At 42.2% G+C, this 22,428-nt stretch overlaps 1 protein-coding gene across 2 annotated transcripts in view; it reads left to right on the top strand.

Moving 5' to 3' along the window:
* LOC122714861 (nephrin-like) overlaps nucleotides 1-22,428 on the top strand; it is a 107,609-nt gene that overhangs the window by 22,276 nt on the left and 62,905 nt on the right. For both annotated transcript variants that reach the window (XM_043936591.1, XM_043936592.1), the window contains exon 4: nucleotides 12,983-13,188. In XM_043936591.1, coding sequence (XP_043792526.1) covers nucleotides 12,983-13,188 — 206 coding nt within the window. The remainder of the gene's footprint in view (nucleotides 1-12,982; nucleotides 13,189-22,428) is intronic.

Raw genomic sequence — 22,428 nt, forward strand, 5'->3', positions numbered from 1 at the left:
ACCAGGGATGCGTGGCAGCCGTCTTCGTGATGTACACTTAAATCACAGCTCGCGTCTAATTGCTTCTGTCCCAACGTTATAAAGCAAATGAGCGCCGCTTATGAAACGCAAATACATATTGCAGCCGGTTTTAATTAGAAATTAACCGAATTATTCCGATGGATTATTTTCGAGTCGAAAATAACGATGATTTACGTGTATATATATATATTTCGGATAACATAAAATCATTAGATTTCTTCACAAATTCCATTATGAATTATTAAAATCTTGCTGGGCATCGCTATCAGATCTATCATTCTAATTTTTCAATTTCTTACACTTTTTAATTACTATCGTCGTTATCTCTATCGCTGCTTTCATTCTCACTATCTATGATACGATGAATACGATCGATCTCGTTTCTCAACAGTTCGAAATCAATTTCGCTCGAGCGAATAATTTTATTTTCGAAATTTATTTTTATTTAGGATTTTTAAACTTTACGAGACTATAATACTTTTCCCACGAATTTTGCCGAATCTGAACTAACAAGATGGATATCATCATTCAGGATCGTAGTTCTAGAGGAATTTAAAATCGAATATTTTATTTCCATTTTAAAATAAGGAACCTATTCAATATCTAATCAATACTGCGCTCTTATTAATTGGAGATAACGAGATCCAGCATAAATAAAGACTCGAAATATGAAACGTTGCGACGTTTTATTTTAAATTATATTTTCCTACATATTTCAATATTTTTTATATATTTAGTTATATTTTTACATTATATATAACATTTTTAACAAAATAATAAATTATAATAAAAAGCAATATCTAAAAATTAAATCTTCATATAGGCTCAAAATCGGGAAGAAATAATTTTGTCCTGTTTTGCCTCTCTTTGAATTCTGATTTTTTTTTTAATCCGAAAAATCTCGAGACATCGAACCGCGATCGTTAATTCTTCGAAGCAAGGAGAATGGATACCTTGACGTGTATTATTTCTAGGTCCGTGGAAGGATTAAAAAACTGTGCTCGTTGTCGCGAGAACTTTTTAAGATTCTTTCTTCCTTTTTCTTTTCTTTTTTTTTTTTACGAGCAGCGACGAGGAACAAGTTATTCCGGGCTGCAACGTTAACCGACCTCTTCATCCGACAGAAGGGATAATACCGCGCTTATTAAACACGTGCCAGGATTAAAAAGAGACTAATCGCGCATTCTTGAAATGCAACGGTCGTTTCCTTCCAGCCAAAGGACGAATATATTCCTCCTTTGTTTAAATATACCATACACGCCACTCGAGGAAAAGTTAATTGTTGGCGCACGGATAAATGGACGTTCCATCGACGATCGGATTTATCGACTCGTCATTTTTCAATCGAAAACGATCGAATTGTCGAATGAATGAATTTCACAATTTGAAACGTGGATACCATTTTCGAGTCGATTTACACGAGCAGGATGAGACTCTAACGGCCAAAGATCAAATAACCAATTTAAATAATAATATCAAGCCACTCGAAGAAAAGTCAAGACGAATATTTCGATCGAATTATCGATTCGCAATTCATTTCAGACGAGGATATTACTTTTGAGTCGATTAACGACAGAATCGTAGCATGCAAGACTATTCTGGAAGAAAAGTTAATTTCTGGCGCATACCATTCTCTCAAATCCGGATGAACTTTGTTTCCAAAGATTCCATTCGACGTATGTTTCGACGAATACAAAGACGATCGGGGATCATCGATTCATTTAAACAACTTTGAGTCGATTAACGACAGAATCGCAAGGCTACGAAACTTTAATGGAATATTATTCGAAGAGAATTCCTGAATTATCTCTTATCTATTTTTCTTTCGTTAACGCTGCACGCTAATGTAATTATTTTTTTCCCGGTTTTAATTAATTTTTACGGAACAATATTTTTATTCTATAATTTACTGTTTCGTCAAAAATGTGTTTAACATAAAATCAACATTGCATTTAATTGATATTCGATATACAAAAAATTGTATTAATTGCAATTATATAAAATTGTAAATAAAAAATTGTATAAATAATTGCAATAATTCTCTATTCTCAATTGGGGAACTTAAAAATACGTAGCAAGGAATGCACCCATGTGTCGATGTTTCAAAAAAAATAAGAAAGCTCGTTTTTAAGCAGACCAACAACCGTGTATATTTTTTTCAACTCGTCATAAGAATACCTCTCGACATTCGATCCGACGTGCGTCGTACGCTCGATCGATTACGAAAACGATCGGATTATCGATTCACGACTGGAATCGATCGACACTCGGTGGAGAAAAGGGCGGGCTACGAGAGAGCAGCACGACGAGGCAGGTGTAATGGGAAACCGGAGAAACTCGAGGGACCTCGGTGTCCAAAGATCAAACGTCACAGGCAGCGCATCATCGCGCTAGCCGTCAGACGCATCGAGAGGGCGCCACTTGGCATCTCCTCTTAACCGTATAGGATCGTTGACACGGAATCGCACAAACGCAATCCCTTGAACGTCGGCTGACGCGATATCACGCCGCTATTAAACCTACCGTCTCCTTCATCTTCCCCTCTCCTCTCTGCCCAAACCCCTTTCGATCAACCTCCTCTTTCCTCCTCCTCCTCTTTCTCCCAATTTTCTTTCTCCCTCTTTCATTAAGGCATGCGAAACTTTCCGCTGACCACAATCTCCACGAGAGGGAAGTTTTTTCTCCTCTCGCAACTTGCCGATAATCCGATCGAGTTCCCCGAAGAAGGAGGGCGGTTTGAAATCGGCGAAAATCGGCCGATCGTTTGATGATTCAGCAGGAAAAGAAAAATCCAGGATTTGTAGCGGCGAGGCGAGATGGGATGGGATGGGAAGTTAATAATAATAAAAAGGGGAGGGGGCAGGATGTGTTCGATTCGAATCGATCGTCGCACGCGTCGAAAGCGAAACCGAGTCGAGTGGAGTGGAGTGGAGTGGAGGAGGGGGGAGGAGTGGGATCATCAAACTCTCGTGCAAACTTTAATTACTTCTCACGATGAATCGGCGGATTGTGGCGGTAAACTTGGCGCGCACCTGCGAGCCATTTCCACTTCCATACCGATCGCGCTGACGTCAGGTGTTGCTCCGCCGAGTATCGCGGCGCACATCCTCCCTTCTCATCTTCCAATCCCTCCTCAATACGCGGTCAACGATTACGCAAGTATAATATCCGTATATATATATGAAATTTTCCTCTTCTCTCTCGTTTCGACGAATCTGTTCCCAGAAATTTTTCTACCGATCTCGTTAGAGATTCGTCATCTATCGAACCTGTTTCCAGAAATTTTTCCACCCGATTTCCAAACCTGCGATATCGTCGAATCGTCATCTATCGAACCTGTTTCCAGAAATTTTTCCATCCGATTTCCAAGCTTGCAATATCGTCGAATCGTTAGATATTTGTCATCTATCGAACCTGTTTCCAGAAATTTTTCCATCCGATTTCCAAACCTGCAAAATCATCGAATCGTTAGAGATCGTTAGAGATTTGTCATCTATCGAACCTGTTTCCAGAAATTTTTCCATCCGATTTCCAAGTCTGCGATATCATCGAATCGTTAGAGATCAGAGCTTCGTCATCTATCGAATCTGTTTCTAGAAATTTTTCCACCGATTTCCAAACCACGATATCGTCGAATCGTTAGAGATCGTTAGAGATTTATCATCTATCGAACCTGTTTCCAGAAATTTTTCCATCCGATTTCCAAATCACGATATCGTCGAATCGTTAGAGATCGTTAGAGATTTATCATCTATCGAACCTGTTTCCAGAAATTTTTCCATCCGATTTCCAAGCCTGCAAAATCGTCGAATCGTTAGAGATCAGAGCTTCATCGAATCTGTTTCTAGAAATTTTTTCACCGATTTCGAAGCCTATGATATCGTCGAATCGTTAGAGATCGTTAGAGATTTGTCATCTATCGAACCTGTTTCCAGAAATTTTTCCATCCGATTTCCAAACTTGCGATATCGTCGAATCGTTAGAAATTCGTCATCTATCGAATCTGTTTCTAAAAATTTTTCCACCGATTTCCAAGCCTGCAAAATCGTCGAATCGTTAGATATTTGTCATCTATCGAACCTGTTTCCAGAAATTTTTTCATCCGATTTCCAAGCCTGCAAAATCGTCGAATCGTTAGAGATCGTTAGAAATTCGTCATTTATCGAATCTGTCCCCAGAAATTTTTCCACCGATTTCCAAGATATCGTCGAATCGTTAGAAATCGTCGGATCTCCAGCAATCGATCGAGCACCTCGATTTCTCGCGTTAGCGTTGCGCCGTGCGCGCATTTCACCGGCACGAATTATCGGGCTATTGTTACGCAACCGTTACGACTTCTCGTGGAAACGGACGAACCGACAAACCGTTACCGTTATTACCGGCCCATTGTGTTACACGCGGGCTGTCCGATCCACGCGATCAACACTTACGTCGTTTAACTCGAGAGAAAAAAAAAAAAAAGGAAGAAACGCTTTTCCCATTTTCCCCCCTTCTTTTCTCTCTTCTTTTTCAAGGTATGAGTCCCTCGCCATTTTTGTCTTTTTTTTTTCGCTTCACGAACCGATCGTCGAAATGTGATGTCCTTGGCTGAACAGGCGAAAATTTGCTGATATTTTTGTATAGAGAGCAGCACAGTTTACCCCGATCGAGTATCGATAAAATTATCTCGAATCGTCGTCGATGCCACTGTCAGGAACAATGATCGAACGATCATCGCTCCTTCTTTCCGATTATTCCATCCGACTGATGCAGAGAGATACATTCCCCTGGAAAACTGGACGCGACTATCGCCAGATCCTGGTCAACCTATAATTTTGGATTAGAGAATATATATATTTCGAATCGGAATTTCGATGATAATTCTCGTAATATCGTGTCTCTGTATTTTAATGGAAAAGGGAGGGGAAGGCCAAAGACGTTTGGACGATGAATGGAACCGCGTATGGATCGAGTTATTGGAAGAGGGGAGGCAGGAAGGGAGGAGGGGGGGGGGGTCCCGTCCGTGCGACCCAACCACAATTGGTCGGTGGTCGGGGGATTCTGCTACTCGGATGGAGATTTAATGATAACTCGAAAGGACATCGAAACCGCCACCGATCATCCATCCTGCCCTATTGATAGATAAACGCCAACCAATCATAGGGCAACGGCCTCGTTTACATTTGCGAGTACCTGCATGCCCGCTTTTATCTACCCGTACGCCAAATCGTTTATTTAGATTCTCTCCCCCCCCCCTCCCCTCGACAAACTGTGCGTTTCGTCCAACGTTCATAAATTTTCAAATTTCTCTTTCAATTCGATGAACGAGTGATCGTCGATAAACGATTTAATGAAATTTCATTCACTCGCGATGGTCGATCGTCTTAAATAAGGATTCGAGGATTCCGAAGTTTGAATTCGCGCGGATCGATGCACGGGAATAGGTATCGGGATAAAAAAATTTATATCGCGATTTTATTCGAGCAACTCTCGTTTATCAATATTTGGACTCGTTTTGTTTGCGTGTCGATCCCTTATTACAACAATTTTTATTAATAAAAAGTATCGCTTTCGTTTTACGAAACGTAAATCGAAGCAATTTCTTTCTTTTTTTTTTGTGTGTGTGTGATATACACGTACATGCGATTCAACGTACGCACGCATCTCCATTTACGGTTTACTACGTACAATGTTGCATATGACGCGTATAATAGTTAACACCGATCCAAACGCCGTTGATTCTCGTTTATATATAAAATAAACGTGATCGGCCACGAATCACGAAAGTTTATACACGAGTCGAAGCCTCGAATGACGCGCACGCCGCGCGTAAGCAAAATAGAGTAAATGCCTCCTTACTTTATTCTGATTTCCCCCGAGTCGGTCGTCAACGATCGAGTTTTTCCTTTCAAATACGCGAAAGAAACCGTCTTTCGCGTATTTGAAAGATAGAACCTTGGCAATCTTTCTATTTTTCCTCCAAGAGACCAAGTATTTACGATTTTTATTTTTTTTTTTTTTTCATCGGCTTCGAATCACTTTTCCTCCGATTTTTTGCTCGCCCATTCGCAGAAAGAATTGACAAGAATTACCTATCAAAGGAAACATTGCATAAAATAAGACGTTACTATAGATATTTTTGTACGTATATTTTTCGTTGTATATTATACGTATGAGTTTTTTGGTATGAGTATTTTAAGAATAAGAAAAAAATTGGTTTTAACTCCGTGCAGTTAATTAGAGAATTAAAAATTAAACGAAAAAAGTAACGATTAGCAAGATCGTTGCGAGTGATATCTTTCTAAACACATCTAATTCTATTAAACTCTATTAAAAATTAAAAAAACTTTGAACCGCTATAACTCTAAGAATAATAATTTCTAATCAACGAATGAAAGATGGTTAGAAACGCGGGACTTTCCTCTTTGAAACGCTCTTTCACTCGTCCCTATACGACTTTCGGTCGCCGAGATATCGTCGTGTAAAGAAAAGAATAATTTTCGATCGTTTATCGCTCTCGCCTCGTCTCACCGGTCTATCTCGAACTCGGGACAAATAAAAGATGTTGATTCCTGGAAAAACACGCTACGCTACAATTCTTGGAAAGAGTACTCGGTACGCATTACGAAAAAGTAAAATATAGAGCAGAGCCATTTCGTAATCCCCCGTATCGCGTTAAGCGATATCGATCGAGATATCGGAACGTATCAAACACCACTTTCAACGGCAATGGGTTTTTTTTTCTTTTTAATTGGATTTTCGCGGCAAAATTTTTTTTTTTTTTAGTTTTCCCTCACCGAAAAAGATCAAAGTTTTTATCCAAAAATTTTGCATTCAAAACTGTTGTCCGTTGTCATCGCGTCGAAGTACAGAAAATATAAAAGTTTTATAAAAGTTATTAAATTTATTATTTCAATAATAACGAATTATCCCTTCGTTTTATTCCTCTCGTTGATCAATTACCGTATATGAAGAAGCTTTCCATCTCTTACTTTACCCCACCACCTCTTCGTCCCCTATCTCTCTCTTGTTCACGGCCTGTCGTCCCCTTATGTCTCGCCGAGCGGAAACTCTCGGTAACTCGTTAATTTGACGCCACTTTGCCTAGCGAGAGATTTCATTCGAGGTTTCTCGCCTTTCCTTCCAGATTTTACGTAACGAAACGCGGAACGTGTTTCAAACGATCGATCGATCGACCAATCTTATCTTAAAAATATATTCTCATTCGGAACAAAAGTAAAAAAAAAAACTTGCAATAAATAGAATCGAATTTACGTATCCTCTTTCCAAATCGAAAGCGAATCGAAAGAAAGGGAGAGGGGAGGGAGAAATATATATCGAGAAGCGCGATCATTTTCAGTTTCATTCGTTGGACGACAACGGTGGTATACGACGGAGTGGAGGAGTAAGAGTGGTGAAACAAAGGGTTACGGCGAGCCGATTGCCATTCGTCCGGGGAGTGGGGGAGGAGGAGGAGGAGGGGGAAGAAGAACGAGTGGGAGGGGAGAAGCGGACAAAAGCCGGGCTGGTTGGACAACGAAGCCTTTTATCTGCTTACGCTTTATTTGCATTCGCGCCAAGGGAACGCGAACCCGACGCGTTTGCCTACGTGTCGTGGCCGAGCGCGTCACGCGCGAACCAACAACGACCGGGCCGATAAATGCAAAAATCCCCCCTTTGTTCCTCCCCATTTTACTCTCGACAATCGTGTCTTATATACGACCCGTGTTGTCCTCTCCAACCGATTCTACTTCGACTTCGATTTCAGAAATATTCATCGAAATATCCAACCCTCCCTCCCTTCGAAGGAAATGCGTACGATAAAGAAGAGGAGGGGGGAAAGAAAGGAGAAAAGATTTCTAAAAGAGGTTAACGTTTCTCGAATATTTCCGCGAGCGAGGTATTCTCCCGTCGTTTATTTTAATACAATAATCCTGTCACCCACGCATTGTCGTCCCTCGTCGTAAATACCAGATTCCGATTCTCTGTCGGGCGCAATCTCGTTAACGATTCGATCCCTTTCCTCTCCTTTCCCCGCGCCTCTTTACGATCCTGCAATTTTTCTTCCCTTTTCTCTCCTATTTCTTTCCACACACCAACGGGATCGAATATTATTATTATCCCCATTATATATTAATATTCGCACAACGCGAATAACAAACGTAGATTAGATGTAATAAATACTTTATTTTAAATAATTTAATAAATTTTTAATAAATTTAAATAAATTTTATTTTAAACGTGTAATCGTATCGATTCGGTATGGATGCCAAGATAAACGAAAAAAAGTATATTTAAACTATCGAAGAGAAACGGTAAAAGGATCCTTGGATGTCGAGAAGAATAATAAATAAAATATAATTCGAAAGAAATTGTTCTATTATCCGAAAATTCCATATTCGTCTCCCTAATTAATTCCGTTATTCTCTACATTTAAAAAAAGGAAAAACGTCGTATCCGATTATTAAACTGGAAACTCCGTGTTTCTATCCTTTTCTCCCCCTCTTGTATGATGATCGATACACAACCGTTTGCGTATCGTCGTCGACAATTTTCATCGATGAGAGGGGGGAGAAAAAAAAAAAAAATGGGAGAAAAGAAAATGATTTGTATTCGTATCGACAGGGTATTAGATATTTAATATCCTACGAGGAGGAATGCTCGGACGTAATCGGATATTATATTCGCCGATCGGATCGCGATATCCCTGTCCTATTATGCCATGCACGCCGCGGATCCCATTTTGAAGAATGGCCGGGGTGCGGTTTCACAGGTGATATTTGAATAGAGGGGCTGGCCAGAGGAGGGGGCGTGGGAGGGGTTATCGCAACGATTTCGAGGTATCGGCGACGGATACGGAAACCGACATCGAAAACGGTAACCAGTCGCGCGCATCAGGAGCAGCGGCGCCACTCAATCAGAGTATACATTCGTGATTTCTCCATGCGTATCGACATTTTACATTGGTATGGAAATCCGATCTCCCGATCCCGATCCCTGCCGCTCGACTCGTTGTTAATTAAGAATCTTTTCGGGAACAGGTGCGATCGAAAGTTACGAGTATTCTCCTGTGATGTAGCGGCGTTTTATCGTAGATTATTAGGAATTGATCCTTCTCCTCGCGTTAAGTATTAATAAGATAAGATAAGATAAGATAAGATATTATAGACTTACGTATTGGATGAATGTAGCATTTCCAACCATCATACAATTTTCAAAAGATAATTTCGTTTTTAATTTCGTTTATTTATATATATATATATATATATAAATAAATATAAAAAATAATATATATTATAAAATTTTTATATTATTATAAATAGTATATAAAAATAATATATATTATAAAAAAATAAATATATAAATATATATATAAATAAATATATATATATATATATATATATATATATATATAATATATATAAATAATAGGTGACGAAACGAGTTCAATTCTTCGAATCCTCGAATTCCTCCATCGACCGGTTGAAATAAGCGAAACGCGAAAATTCATTTCTTTTTCTCGAAAAAATTGATCGCATTGGAAAAACTATTAATTAATCCTATTAATATTATTAATAAAATCTCGAGCTTCTCGTGTCTCGAGTCGAAAAAACCCATCCTCCCCCCCCCCCTTGGAAGGAATCGAACCGCGGATCGCGCGGTCGCTTTAATCCGAACTGTTATTCGAAATTCATTAGGATCGCGGTTAAAGCTGCTCGCTTAAATTCATGGGTAAAACTTTTGACGGCGGTTGGTGGGACGGTGTGTAGCCGACTTACTACGTCTAATCCCAATTAAAAATCATTTTATCACCGGTTCCGGCCTCCGCTCTTCCCCGGGGACCAGCTAAAAGTTAAGTCTCGTGGAGGCGTGGGGGGAGAGGGGAGGGAGGGGGAGGGGCAAATTATATTTTCCGCTCGAGCGGAAACGGAAGAAAGGGAGGAAGGTGTCGAGTAAGGGAGGAGTGGGAGGAGTAGGAGGGAAAGGGGTGGGGCCGGGACGGAAGAACGAGGAGAAGGGAAGGAAACGAAAGGAAAAGAAATGTGGTGGCGCGCAGTGGCGACACTGTCTGCAATTACAATGCCTTAATTTTATGCGCCAAGTTAAGCTCCTTTTAAGAGCTACCCCGTCGCTAACGTATTCATGGGAAACGTTTCCTTTAATTCCGGGGGAATTCGGCCCCGCTCGATCTCCCGAGAAATTATTTTAATTTGTTTAGAGGCCCCTCTCTCTCTCTCTCTCTCTCTCTCTCTCTCTCTCTCTCTCTCTTCATTCCTTCTCTTCTCCTTTTTTTATCCGATATTATCCTTCTCCCCTTTGTCCTTTTCTTCAATCATCCCTTTCCAGAATTATTCCGCGGTCTTTAAACGCTCGTTTTCCACTCGATGCGAGGACGACACCTTCCATTCAGGATGAAGGGAACCAGCAGGGTTATCGTTTTCTTATTAGAACCCTTCCCCTCCTCGCGGTGGATTTCATTCATCGGCGATGGAATTTCTCGTAATTCTCTTTGTATCGTGAACAGGTGAGTGAATCCTTCGTTTCCAGTGTTTTCTAATCGCTGCGTTTCATTCTTCTCCGCTGTTCCATTCTCGCGTTGCGCCGCCTATCTCGTGTCTTTGTTTCCCGCGAACGTGTCGTTTCGTTCTTTATCTTCTCTCTCTCTCTCTCTCTCTCTCTCTCTCTCTCTCTCTCTCTCTCGTCGCGAATTTTAAAAGGCGAATCGAGAATACATTTTTTCTCTTTTTTTTTTAGAAAGTATTATTATTCGAAGATTTCGTAGATTTCTTGGATTTCGTTCCAACAGTGGTTCTTATAATGTATTATTAAATAAACAAAATTTTTTAATTTTCGAATGCATGAGAAATGAATAATGTTTCGATGTAATAACAATTACACGTTAAAACGATAATTGATCGATAAGTTTCAATAATTGAGAAATGTTGTGTAAATTAATTATTACGAAGCGTTTAAATTTCTATTTTTAATTTAAATCGTTATAAATTATTTTTTTTGTTTGTAAATTAATTTTAAACTTAAAGCAACGATTTCAGTCAATGATTTTTTTTATATGTTCCAAATCATTCCATTCCAATAAGAATAGAATATACAAAAAGTAAAAATTTTCTATTCATTTTTACCGCCATATTTGATTTGCAAAACTTTGCAAAATTATATTCATATTATTTTTTTTGACAATTTTTTCATTCCTTCTAATCTTCGAAGATTAATATGCAATATGTCTTTTTACAGTGCTTTATTCATTTTATAATTTCCAGTTTCGTTATTTTCATCGTTATTTCGTTAAATTATCATATTTCATTATCATCTGGATAATTTATAGAATTATTAAAAATATCCTGTAGTCACAACTTCTTTCTTTAATAAATATTTTTTCCTCAACACGTTTTACGTTTCTTTAGAAACGTACCATTTCCAATTCTCAAGGTCCAATTTATTTGTCAAATTCGAAGCGTTTTCTAAATTAACCCTCTCGCACGAATTCTTATAACGAGTTGAAAAAAATATAGCTGTTAATCTACTTAAAAATGAGTCATGAAATAAATAATAACAGCATTCCAACACCATTCTTATTTTTTTAAAAGTATCCTATTTTGCAAGAACACCCTTTGAAATTTAAGTCTCTCGATTGGAAACGGAATATAATAAAATAAAAATTAATTGCCGTGCAATCGTTATTTTGCGCAGTTCACACATACTTCTATATTTTTTATATATTATCAATTAAATACCACGTTAATTCCTTTTCCATTAAACACATTTTTGAATAACTTACACGATAAAAATATAGTTTCCTAAAAATTAAATAAACTCAAAATCAGAAAAAAAAAATAATTAAAATCTCCCTATTATATTACCACCGTTGCAGCGTTGCAGCGAAAGAGAAATGGTATGGTAACTAAGGAGAGTTCCCTTTGCGTGGCCATCTCTTCGATCCCCCGTATCAATTTCTCGTCAAATCGGGCGAGGCGACGTGCAAGGTAAACGATAATCCAGGCGTTGGTGTCTGATGAGAGAGAGAGAGAAAGAGCGAGGTAGGAAGCCGCCGTCTCTTCCCCCCCCTCCGACAAACTCTCTCGCTCGATCGCCCTCGTTAAAAACCGATCCAATTTGTCTTATGGCCGAGGACAAAGTGCATCCGGACGACGCTATGCGACTGTCGAAACTTCCCTCTAGAACGAATCAACGTTCCCCCCTCCCCCTCCTCTTCCCCCGTCTTTCTCGTTGATCGACCACGGCTTGTCTCTTATCATCGAAACTTGTCACCAAACTTTCCCCGCCCGATCAGAACTCGAAGCCGATAATTGACCGGTCGAGATCCGCATCCGATCTCGTTCCGAGAAAAAAAAAAGGAGAGGAAACGAGGCTCGAGAACTCCTCCCTTCTAAAAGATAAAAGATGGGATCTCATCGATACACGTCTCTCAAATAATAATAATATTCGAGACAGTTTCTCGATTTATAATGAGACGTTATATGCGGCGCGGCACGGTGACGCGTACAGTAGCATTGTCGAAGAAATCTTCTCCTATCCTCTCGATACATCGTCATAATACGTCGCCTCGCGGAGGTCGATCTTCGAAGTGCTTAAAAGGTTATCTGACTCTCTCGGTCGAGTGCACTCGTGTCGGCCTGTATTGAGTTTCCAGGCTTGGAACTTGGAGAGCGAGCAAACTCCTCCTCCTCCTCCTCCTCCTCTTCCTCTTCCTCTTCTGACACTACTGTATGACGAATTGCAAAAGTTTAGGGAAAAATTGGCGGCGGGTAGATAAGACGGTATGGTACGACGTGATATATATATATATATATATATGTGTGTGTATGTATATATGTATATATTCATTTCGTAAGTTCTCAAGTTACGCGATGTTTTGATGTTTTTTTGATGTATATATATGTATATATGTATATATTCATTTCGTAAGTTCTCAAGTTACACGATGTTTTGATGTTTTTTGCAGCTACGACGCGAGGAATCGACAGTTCGGCAAGGCGAAACTGTGGAGCGCCTCCCACTTTTGGGGGGACAGGGCAACGTTCAAAGCCAGTCAACCAGCCCAGCTGACGATTCGAGACCTGCGGGAAACCGACCAAGGTGTTTACAGATGCAGAGTCGATTTTCGCAACTCGCCGACCAGGAACCTCAAGGTCAACTTCACCGTCATCGGTGAGTCTTGGAAACTCCCCCGTTAAAAGTTTAAACTTTCGAGGGAGAGGGGGAAGGGTTGAAACGATGCAACTATTTTAAAATTTAAAAGCATCGGCAAACCCGAGTTTTCCCCAACCAACTTTGCCCAAAAACTATATCCCGCTACCCCTATCCTCTCCACACCTCATCCTTTCTACTCGGAAACTTGTCACTGCTTGGAAATTGCGATACTCGGATCGGAAGCTTGGAAACGGCTTGGAACGTCTCCGACGATTCGTTCGAAGCTTTATTATACTTTATTACACTCGACCAAGGTTAATCAACTTTCGACTATTTTCGATTCCATCGATCGATAACTTTTCCAAATTTTAAAAAACAATATTTCCAACAATATTATATTTCCAACAATATTTCCATGGAATGCTTTTAGAATCGTCGAATATCTATGTAGATCCTCTCGCGAAGTTCTCGCGAATAATTTATTCGTCTCGTCCTTTTTCCGGTGAGAAAAATTTCCATCGGTGGATGAAAGGAAATACCGATAAAAGTATTTAAAAAAGGAGAGGGGAAGTGGCAAAGAGAGAGAGAGAAAAAAAAAAGGATTTAAATTTCGAGTAGCATTGGTTAATTGGAAAAAATGGAAGAGGAGAGGGGGGCGGGGGACAGACTCGAAGACAGAAGGGGGGCGAGACACGAGAGAGATCGTGACGCGCGTCGGTATTCGAGTCGCGGGCGTGCAGAAACTCGAAGCCAAGGAACTTCACTGCTCGATACTTGGAAAGTGTAAAGACAGGCCCAAAGGACATATATAGCTCTTGTCTCTTAATAGAATCGAGCCGAGTAGGTATCGTGGCCGTCCCTCCAAGGAGAACGGGGGTTCCGTGGCCGGAACGAAGCGGCAACAAGCCCAAACTCCTTTTAGGAAACCCCTAACCGAATTTACTCATCGATCGGCTATTAAACTGAGTTAAGGAGCTGGCTGCCGATTCCGCTCCAAGGAATATATACCCACCTCGAGAAACTTTAAGACGTTGCTGAAAATCTGACGTCGTTTGTCGTTGAGGGACAAAGGGATTCTGTCTCTCGTCGCCGTGCCCGCGATAACGAGACCGCTCCGCACGTCTTCGATTCCCCGCGCCAAACTTTCTCAAAGCTGCCCCGTCGAATAATTCCCGTCCTATCTCCAAGCGGAACGAAAATAGCCTATTACGAAACGAACGGAAGAAACCTTTCCCGGATGGGAATCGGGCGAAAAGTTGCGATACCTTCCTTCGAGAAACAGATAATATAACGATCGAATGGACGAACGACATCGGCGTTCAAACGTCGACTCGAGAAGGAGATGATTCAAACCTCGTGGAATCCTCGTTTGCCAATTTTATTAAACGTAACGAGAAGCTCTCGAGTTGTTCTCGGACCTCTCCTCGGGAGAGATTCGCCATTTCGTCGAGAGAGAGAGAGAGAGAGAGAAGAGAGAAGAGAGAAACTTGGAAGGAACGAGAGCTGGTCGAGAGAGAAGCGTCGAGTCGGCGAACGTTAATCCGATTAGGCTTTACTCTAGATTTTGACAAGGAACCTCCCCCCCCACCCGCGCTTCAACGACGTCTAATCGCCGATTATGGAGAAATTAATTTTGTCTTATCCTTACCCTTCCACTCCACGGCTCTCCTCTATCGGCCTACCCGATTCAATCGTCAAACCCTTAAACCCTCCCTACTTTCGTTATCTCTTCGTATTCCTTCTATATATATATTTGCAGACTAACGACTCTCTATCTCTTCGTTTACGCTCGAAACTTTTCGCATCGTTGGAAACCAGATACTTAACCGCACGGTTATGCGCTTATCGAACGGCCGTCGAGCTTGCGCTCTCATGCCCACACCTCGTGCCTTCGCTTTCCACGCTAAAATCCTCTCTCCTCGCAAAAATTCATTCGCCGCGTTAAACGGAATCGCCAACTTTCCCGCTGCACTGCGAATTTTTTTCTTTCTTTTGCCCCCAGATGATATGATTCCGTCAAATAAAACTAGTCGTTGTTAATCGATGAGTTGCGATTCGAGTTGTACTTCTTAAAACAGTCATCAGTTCGCGCTGAAGAAAGACGAAAACGCGTGCGTTAATTTGAGAGAGAGGGATAGAGAAATAAACTAGGTTGAGATCGAACGTTGTTACAGTTGCAACAGTCAAATATTCGGATATTCCGGTATGTATTTAATCAGTTTTGTATCAAGCGTGATTGTTTAAAGGGAGCATTCACGAATAATGTATAGTGAATACCGATAGAGTATTTTGCCAGCCGCAAATATCTTCGCCTACCAAATTATTAGACGATTTAATCTCTAACGTCTCTCTAAACGTATCGCATTTGGATCGTTTCGTCGAAACACGAATAATCGAGAGACGCATTATTCCCTGAAATAGACGCTTAATTCTGAATATCCACGGTTAAGCCTCTTATCGATGATTACCCATTAGCTCATTGGCGATCGATACATACGAGCCTTTAGAGCGTCCCTGTCTTCGTGAAAAGATATCGTTTTATCCGCGACCCGAACAAGAGATCGTGCCGTTACCGGACACGAGGCCTCCTCTCTCTCTCTCTCTTTCTCTCTCTTTCTCTTTCCCTCTTCTTTTTCGCCCTATACACTCTCACAGTCGATATTCAGTCGTGGAGAATTCTCGTTTAAGCCTCTTATCTGTAATTACCTCGGAGACTCGAAAGAAAAGGGGGGGAGGAGAGAGAAAGAAGGAATCGGTTAGAACGAAATAAGCCGCGCGCGTCAAACACTCTGGCGGTCCCTCTCTTTTCATATTTTCAACGAGAATAAAATATTGCAGGGAAGCGATTCTCTCTATTCCACGAGGAGAAGGATCGAGACGCTTGAGAGGAGATTGCGAGAGAAGATTCGCGTCGTTATGCGTGAAATACGAGCATCGAAATTTCACGACAGGAGGCGACAATGCTCGTATTTCGTCATTAACGGATTCAATGGGAAAGACACTCAAACAATCTCCTTTATTCCTTTCCTCGACTCTGAATGACCGGGTAGCCTCGCGTTTCATCATTTTCTTTCTTTCTCTACCTCTTTAATCTCCTCTCCTTTCCATTTCCAAAAGTTTTTCCTCTCTCGTTACATTTTCGAGTCGCAAGACTTGGAAAGACAATATTCCAATTTTTCCGCGGAAAAACTTTCCTATCCAGCCGGATACCTATCCATACTTTCAGAAAATTGAAAAGATCCGTTTTCTCTCTCACTACGCGGCGGTTAGAATCGAATAAATCGGTAAAAATCTTATATCCTTAATATCGAGGGAAAACTTTCGATGAAAACGGTGTTGAGGAAAAAATTTATCTCGAGGCTTAACTAATATCGAGTCTCACTCTCGTTTTTCTCGCACGAATAATTTATCGACCGAACGAATAACGTATCGACCGCGCAACTTATCCATATAGAGGAACGGTTTCCAGAGCGGGTAATGGAAACGTCCCGGAACGCACGCCACGGGCAAAACTCTCGTCTACGCTCCCAGCGAGAAAGGACGGAGAAGGGAGAAGGGAGAAAGCAGTGGTGGTCGGCCACAACTTGTTCCAAAGAAATCATGAATCGAAGCGAGCTCAATAATGTATCGAGCAATCCAACTTTCTCGAGGGGATTGGACGAAGCGCTCCAACTTCTCCGCGAAAAGTTTAAAGCTTAAAAAAGAGGATAATTCGAGGTTAGAGAGGAACGTATCGTTTTTTCTCGTAACAACGCTGTTTCTAATACAACTACATCACGGATTTTCTAAACAGCGAGCGAGATAACGAGAAACTTGCGGTCGAAGGACGCGAGATAAAGATAGGGGTGGGGAGGAAAAAATAGGCAAGGTTTTTCAAAGGCAGTTTGAAAATCGCGTGGAATTCAACGGTATACCGACCGTTCCCCTTGTTCCCCTTTTATTCTACCCGGTTTTTTCCTCCTCCCGCTCTCCTTCTCTCTTTTCGTTTTTTCGGCAAAAGTTCACCAGTCGCCGGAGGATAGCTACGAAAACACGACGGTGCTCATTAGCCGGAAGGACGTCTGTGGGAATTTTAAAGCATCCTGTTTTCCAAGGAAGGAGGATCGATCCGCGACGAAGCGTCGGTCACGCGTTGTTTCAACTGACTATAACGAAGGAAACGAATTTTCTCTCCCTTCTCTTTTTTTATTATTAATATTTCGATCTGCTTTCTTTCTTTCTTCTTTCTTTCTTTCTTTCTTCCTTTTTTTCTCTCTCTCTTGTTTTCGGTAGGCGGTGTGTCGCTGTTGAATAGAGCGGAATAACGTGGAAAGGAGAGACAAAAAAAGGCCGTTAACCGAACACTGGCCGGTAGATGGAACCGTAACCGCTTTTGTTCCAATGCCAGTGACAGTGAGACACGGGATACGTGGAAGTGGAAATGTTCTGTAACGGAAAAACTGCGGGACGCGAGAAGAAATAAAAAAAAAAGAAAAAAAAAAAATTGCGGGATCGATCGTCACGACGCGTCATGAATCATAAGGAAAACTTCGATTCCCCCGTTGACGTGAAGGCAGGCCTCGTACAATCGAGAGAGAGAGAGAGAAAGAGAGAAAATCGATGGAAAAATCCGCAGATGGTCCGGCTGCCATATTTTTCTGCTTCAAAAGGCTCATTCGTCTTTGCCGTCGTTCGTGGCAATTCCTTCCCGAGGAAACCCGACCCCGAGGTTCTCTCCTTCGTCTTATCTTATGCAACACGCTAGTTCGAAAAGAATTTCCGCTCCTATTCTCCGTTCCACGCGATTGCCGGCCATCTTCGACGGGAACGTTTTACCGCCACGGTGAAACAGGCGAGAATTATTTCTCTAGAGAGAAGGAACGTCTGAAGGAGAGAGAAAGCTTTCGTCTACCTGTCAGCGGGCATTTCATTCCTTTCTATAGCTGCTTCTCGAACCGTGAGATCCACGTAATTTATAATTTTCAATTTCACCGCTGTGTGTCGCCTTTGTACGATCTACTTCGCGTTATTATTAATATTATTACCAATATAAACGGAAATCCAAAACAACGTTCGTATTCTTTATTCGTTTTTAAAAGAACTTGTCAACGGTAAGGAATCATCGTATCGTGTTTAGTCTACTCGCACTCACCGTAATACAATTTTCGTCGCCTCACACACATACACACACACACCATAACCAAGGACGATTCGATTCGATTCGATGCCAACGTTTCTCAGCTGTTGTGTGCCGTCCACGAATCGTTGTTCCGGTATCAATGAACTGAAAGACAGAAAAGAGTCATCGTACCGTGTTTAATCTGCTCGGTAAAGATCAAGGAATTCGCGAATATTTCACTTCGTGCGTTTGATACAATTTTCCTCGCGTTTCGTCGAACAGCCAAATATCCAGCAACGATTCGATGCTAACGTTTCTCAGCCGCTGGTGTGCCGCCTATTTGGAACGTTATCGTCCCGGTATCGCGATGAAAAATTGGAAATGGAATCATCATAGTTTGGCGTGGCCCGGAGCGTTGCATCCGGAAACCGGAAGCGGAACATTCGGAAGGAAGAACTGTTGATTCCACGGGAATCGTTGATTACACTCGGAAAGAGATCTCGGATTTTTCAAGCTCCTTGCTTATCGAGATAGAGATAGAGAGGTGGGGGAGGGTTTATTCGAGTCACGCATAGAATTCACCGTCATCTCTGTGATATTCCGCCGCTTCGACGTATCCTGTCCCACGCTCTCGAACGTGTACACCAATTGGAGAGGAGGGTCCTCGACATTCCCTCCTTTAACGTCTCCGCATTCTGTCTCCGTCAAAGACGTCGTTCGAGGGATCGCGTAATCAACGCGTACGCTATACGAAGATCGAAATCGAATCTCCGGATTTCGAGATTCTTTCCGCGATATTGGCCCTTCCTTCCAAAAAAAACACGAAGCCACTCACATCCGCCCATTGTATCCGCTCCCGTTAATATCATCCGCGAGCGAGCAAAACACCTACTGATTTTCCAATCTTGAGGAAGAAAACGGCGGCCGAAAAAGAAAGAAGGAAAGAGGGGGGAGGGGGGGGGGAGAGAAGTCTCTTTTGAGAGCGGCGCGAGTCGCGCTTAGTTAACGTACGTACGAAGCAATTGTACCTCTTCGAACGGAAGAGCGCCGCTTCGTTCTTTCCACGCAACCGCGTTAATTAACGCCGTCCTCTTCCCTCCCCCTCTCCTTACCTATATAACGCGAGGAAGCGACCTCGTTAAACGTTAAAGCCTCCGCAGCACTCGCCGAAGCATCGAGTCGATACTTTCCCCGCTGGACGACGCTGGAATAATTAATATCGGCGCCACCTCGCCAATCCTCTCCCCGTTTCCCTCTTTTTCCGTCCAATCTTACGGATTGGAACGAATTCGAGCAAAAGTCATCCAGATCCTGGGAATCTGGTTCACTGGCGCAACCGAGGAGGGGGGATAAAGGCGAGTGGAAAGTTTTCATAAGAAACACAACCGAGGAGGGGGGATGGAAAAGATGAAAGTGCGGGGGGCGGATGTTTACCGGGCGGGAAAGGGGATCGAATTCTTTCTCTTTCCCCATTTCTCTCTCCCTCTTCACCCGATCTCTTTATCCGTCTCGTTTAACGGAATGAGAGAGAGAGAGAGAGGGGAATTCGAAGGTCGCGTTCCCTTTTACCGATCGAGGAAACCGACCGCGTTTCGAATGATCAAAAAAAGAAAAAAGAAAAAAAAGCACCGCCGATTAGAAGAGAGTGAAAAACAATTAGGGGAAAAAACGAGGCGAGGCTTCGTTTCCTTTCGTCGGAAGGAAATACGCATGCATGCGAGAACGTCGATAAAAGGGGAATCTTTTATTTTCTTTTTCTTTTCTTCTATCATCTCGAGAGCGCGCGAGATTTTCTTTGAAGAATGGAAGAGGGTTCGGGATCGAGAGGTATCCGACTCGTGCTCGAGAAAAGAATGGACCCGACAAAGGAGTTCCGCGATAAGAGATAAGAGAGAGGAAGAGAGAGAGAGAGAGAAATATGCGCTTCTTGAGTTCTTCCGAACTAACGTACGCGAGAATGGTAATTGCTCGGCGTCTCGTTATAGCCTGTTCTTTACTCGTCGAAAAGGTAGACGCGTCGTCGTGCCTCGCTGGTTTACGATCGCGGAATGAAAACGGCATGGCGTGGCGCGCGGCGAGGAAACGAACGGAGGAGGAAACAACACATGACGAGTGAGGGGAAGAGGGGGGAGGGGGGAGGCGGGAGACAACAACGAGGGAAAATGAGTGGCTCGTGGGTATGGAAGAGAAAGGAACGTGGCGAAGGTACGTGGAGAGAAAAGAGAGAAAAAGTTTTTATGCCTAGTCCCTGGATCGTAACCGATAATAACGCCGTGCCTCCTATTTCAACGCGTCCCTCCATCCAACCTCCCCACCCATTGTCGCGATCGTTTTATCGCGTCCATTCTAGCAACGAGCTCGAACCGGGCCAATAAGAGTCGTTTTCCTCGCGATCAGCTTCGTCTTCTCGATAAGGAGAGTCGAGCGAAATATTGTTTATCGCTATTCTTGTCGTTTAAAGATAAAAAAAAGCGCAGATGACTTTCCTCGCATCTTATTCCCGTCATACGTCAAGAATCGAGAGAAACGATTGATTCGAACGCGTGATAAAACGAAACGAATTTTTCGTCGATTTATATATATATATATGGACGGATACGAAAGCAAAAATACCAAGAGAATTTTTACCAACGACCCGAACCTGATTATTCACTTAATTATCGACGCAACCGAACAGTTCTACGATAGACATTCGTCATACAGCAACTCCTTACTTATTTTCAAGATTTTTTATGCCTCTTTCACGGCCCTTATTCCTTCCATTCCACGGAAAATGAACGCGGTTATCTTTCCCCACCATTCCCAACTTTCCTATTTTCTCGCTTTATCTCCGTCCCATCAGAGATTATATCTGGCAAAAGTCTCTTCGCATTTTTCAACCGTCCGCCCCGAAGCGCGAAATCGAGAGAATCGGGTGAATTGTGTTTGGCTCCTTCCTCCGTAATAGGAAAAAAGCCGCGTTTCTCTTCCCCTGCCCTCTCGCAGCGGCAAGGAAGGATGGCCGCGCGCGCATCGATACACGTTATATAGGGGACAAACATCTTTGAACTCGCACCGATATTGCAACGACAACTCGATTTCAACTCGACGTATCCTCATCGTCGCCTTCCTCGTCCTCGATGTCGGCTCGTTTCTCCCCAGAGGGTATATCCAAGTATATATTTCCCTACGATTCGAATACGATTCTCAGTGGAACAGTTCCACTGGCCGACAGTACGTCGAGAGTTTCGTCGCCGGATTCGTCGCTTTGTCAATCTTTTTTCGGTTAGTTCCCCAACTTTTCCGGAAAGTTGGTATATGTATTCGCCGTGCATGCATACGTATTGAAAGGGCATCCTCGCGTATCCGTCGCTTTCAGAGTCGATTTTGCCGAGGGTATTGTCGCCTCGCGAGACTTCCCTATATGCGACCTTATATTTTTCCCAACCATTTCGAGCCAATACTCGCTCCTCCTCCGGTCCCGTACCAGAATTTTCTCTGCGGATACGAAAAAGGTACAAGGTAACATCGTGGTGAACGGGTCTCGATAGTTTCTTTTTTCGATCGTATCGAAATTTACGTGTACGTATATATATATATACACATACATATATACATGTAGCGTTTGGAAAAGACCCACGGGTACGTAAAACTGTCGCCGGTAACCTTGAATTCAGCCGCGTAACCGCCACTGAAAATATCGTTCTTTATCGGACGAACGAGCGATGGAAACGACTTCCGTACGAGTGGAGAGGGGGAACGCAAAAATTTATCCAGGAACAATTTCCGCGCTAGGATCGACTCGCTACGACCCGCGTGTATGTGTGTGTGTGTATGTGTATAAGTGCGTTCGATGAAGGATGGGAAATTTTACGAGCTCGTAAACGAGTACAACGACCTCGTAACTCACAATGCTCGCTCCTTCTCTCGTTTACCCGACTAACTGAAGGGAATCCTCTATTCGCGTCTCTCCCTATCCTTCTCGATCTCTTCCCTCTCCGTATTAAGACATATTTCGTCGTTAATCCCTCTTGTCCCTTCCCTCACATTTTTTTATTCGGATTTCGAGCGGACACGATGTTCCGTATCCGTGGACGGGAATAAATTTGAGAGGATTGCCCTCGAGAATCGATTTTCTGTGGATATAAAAAAAAAAAAAAAAAAAAAAAAAAAAAAAAAAA

Source organism: Apis laboriosa, unplaced genomic scaffold, assembly GCF_014066325.1.
Source record: "Apis laboriosa isolate Shangri-la unplaced genomic scaffold, ASM1406632v1 scaffold34_cov151, whole genome shotgun sequence".
Classification (NCBI taxonomy): Eukaryota; Metazoa; Arthropoda; class Insecta; order Hymenoptera; family Apidae; genus Apis; species Apis laboriosa.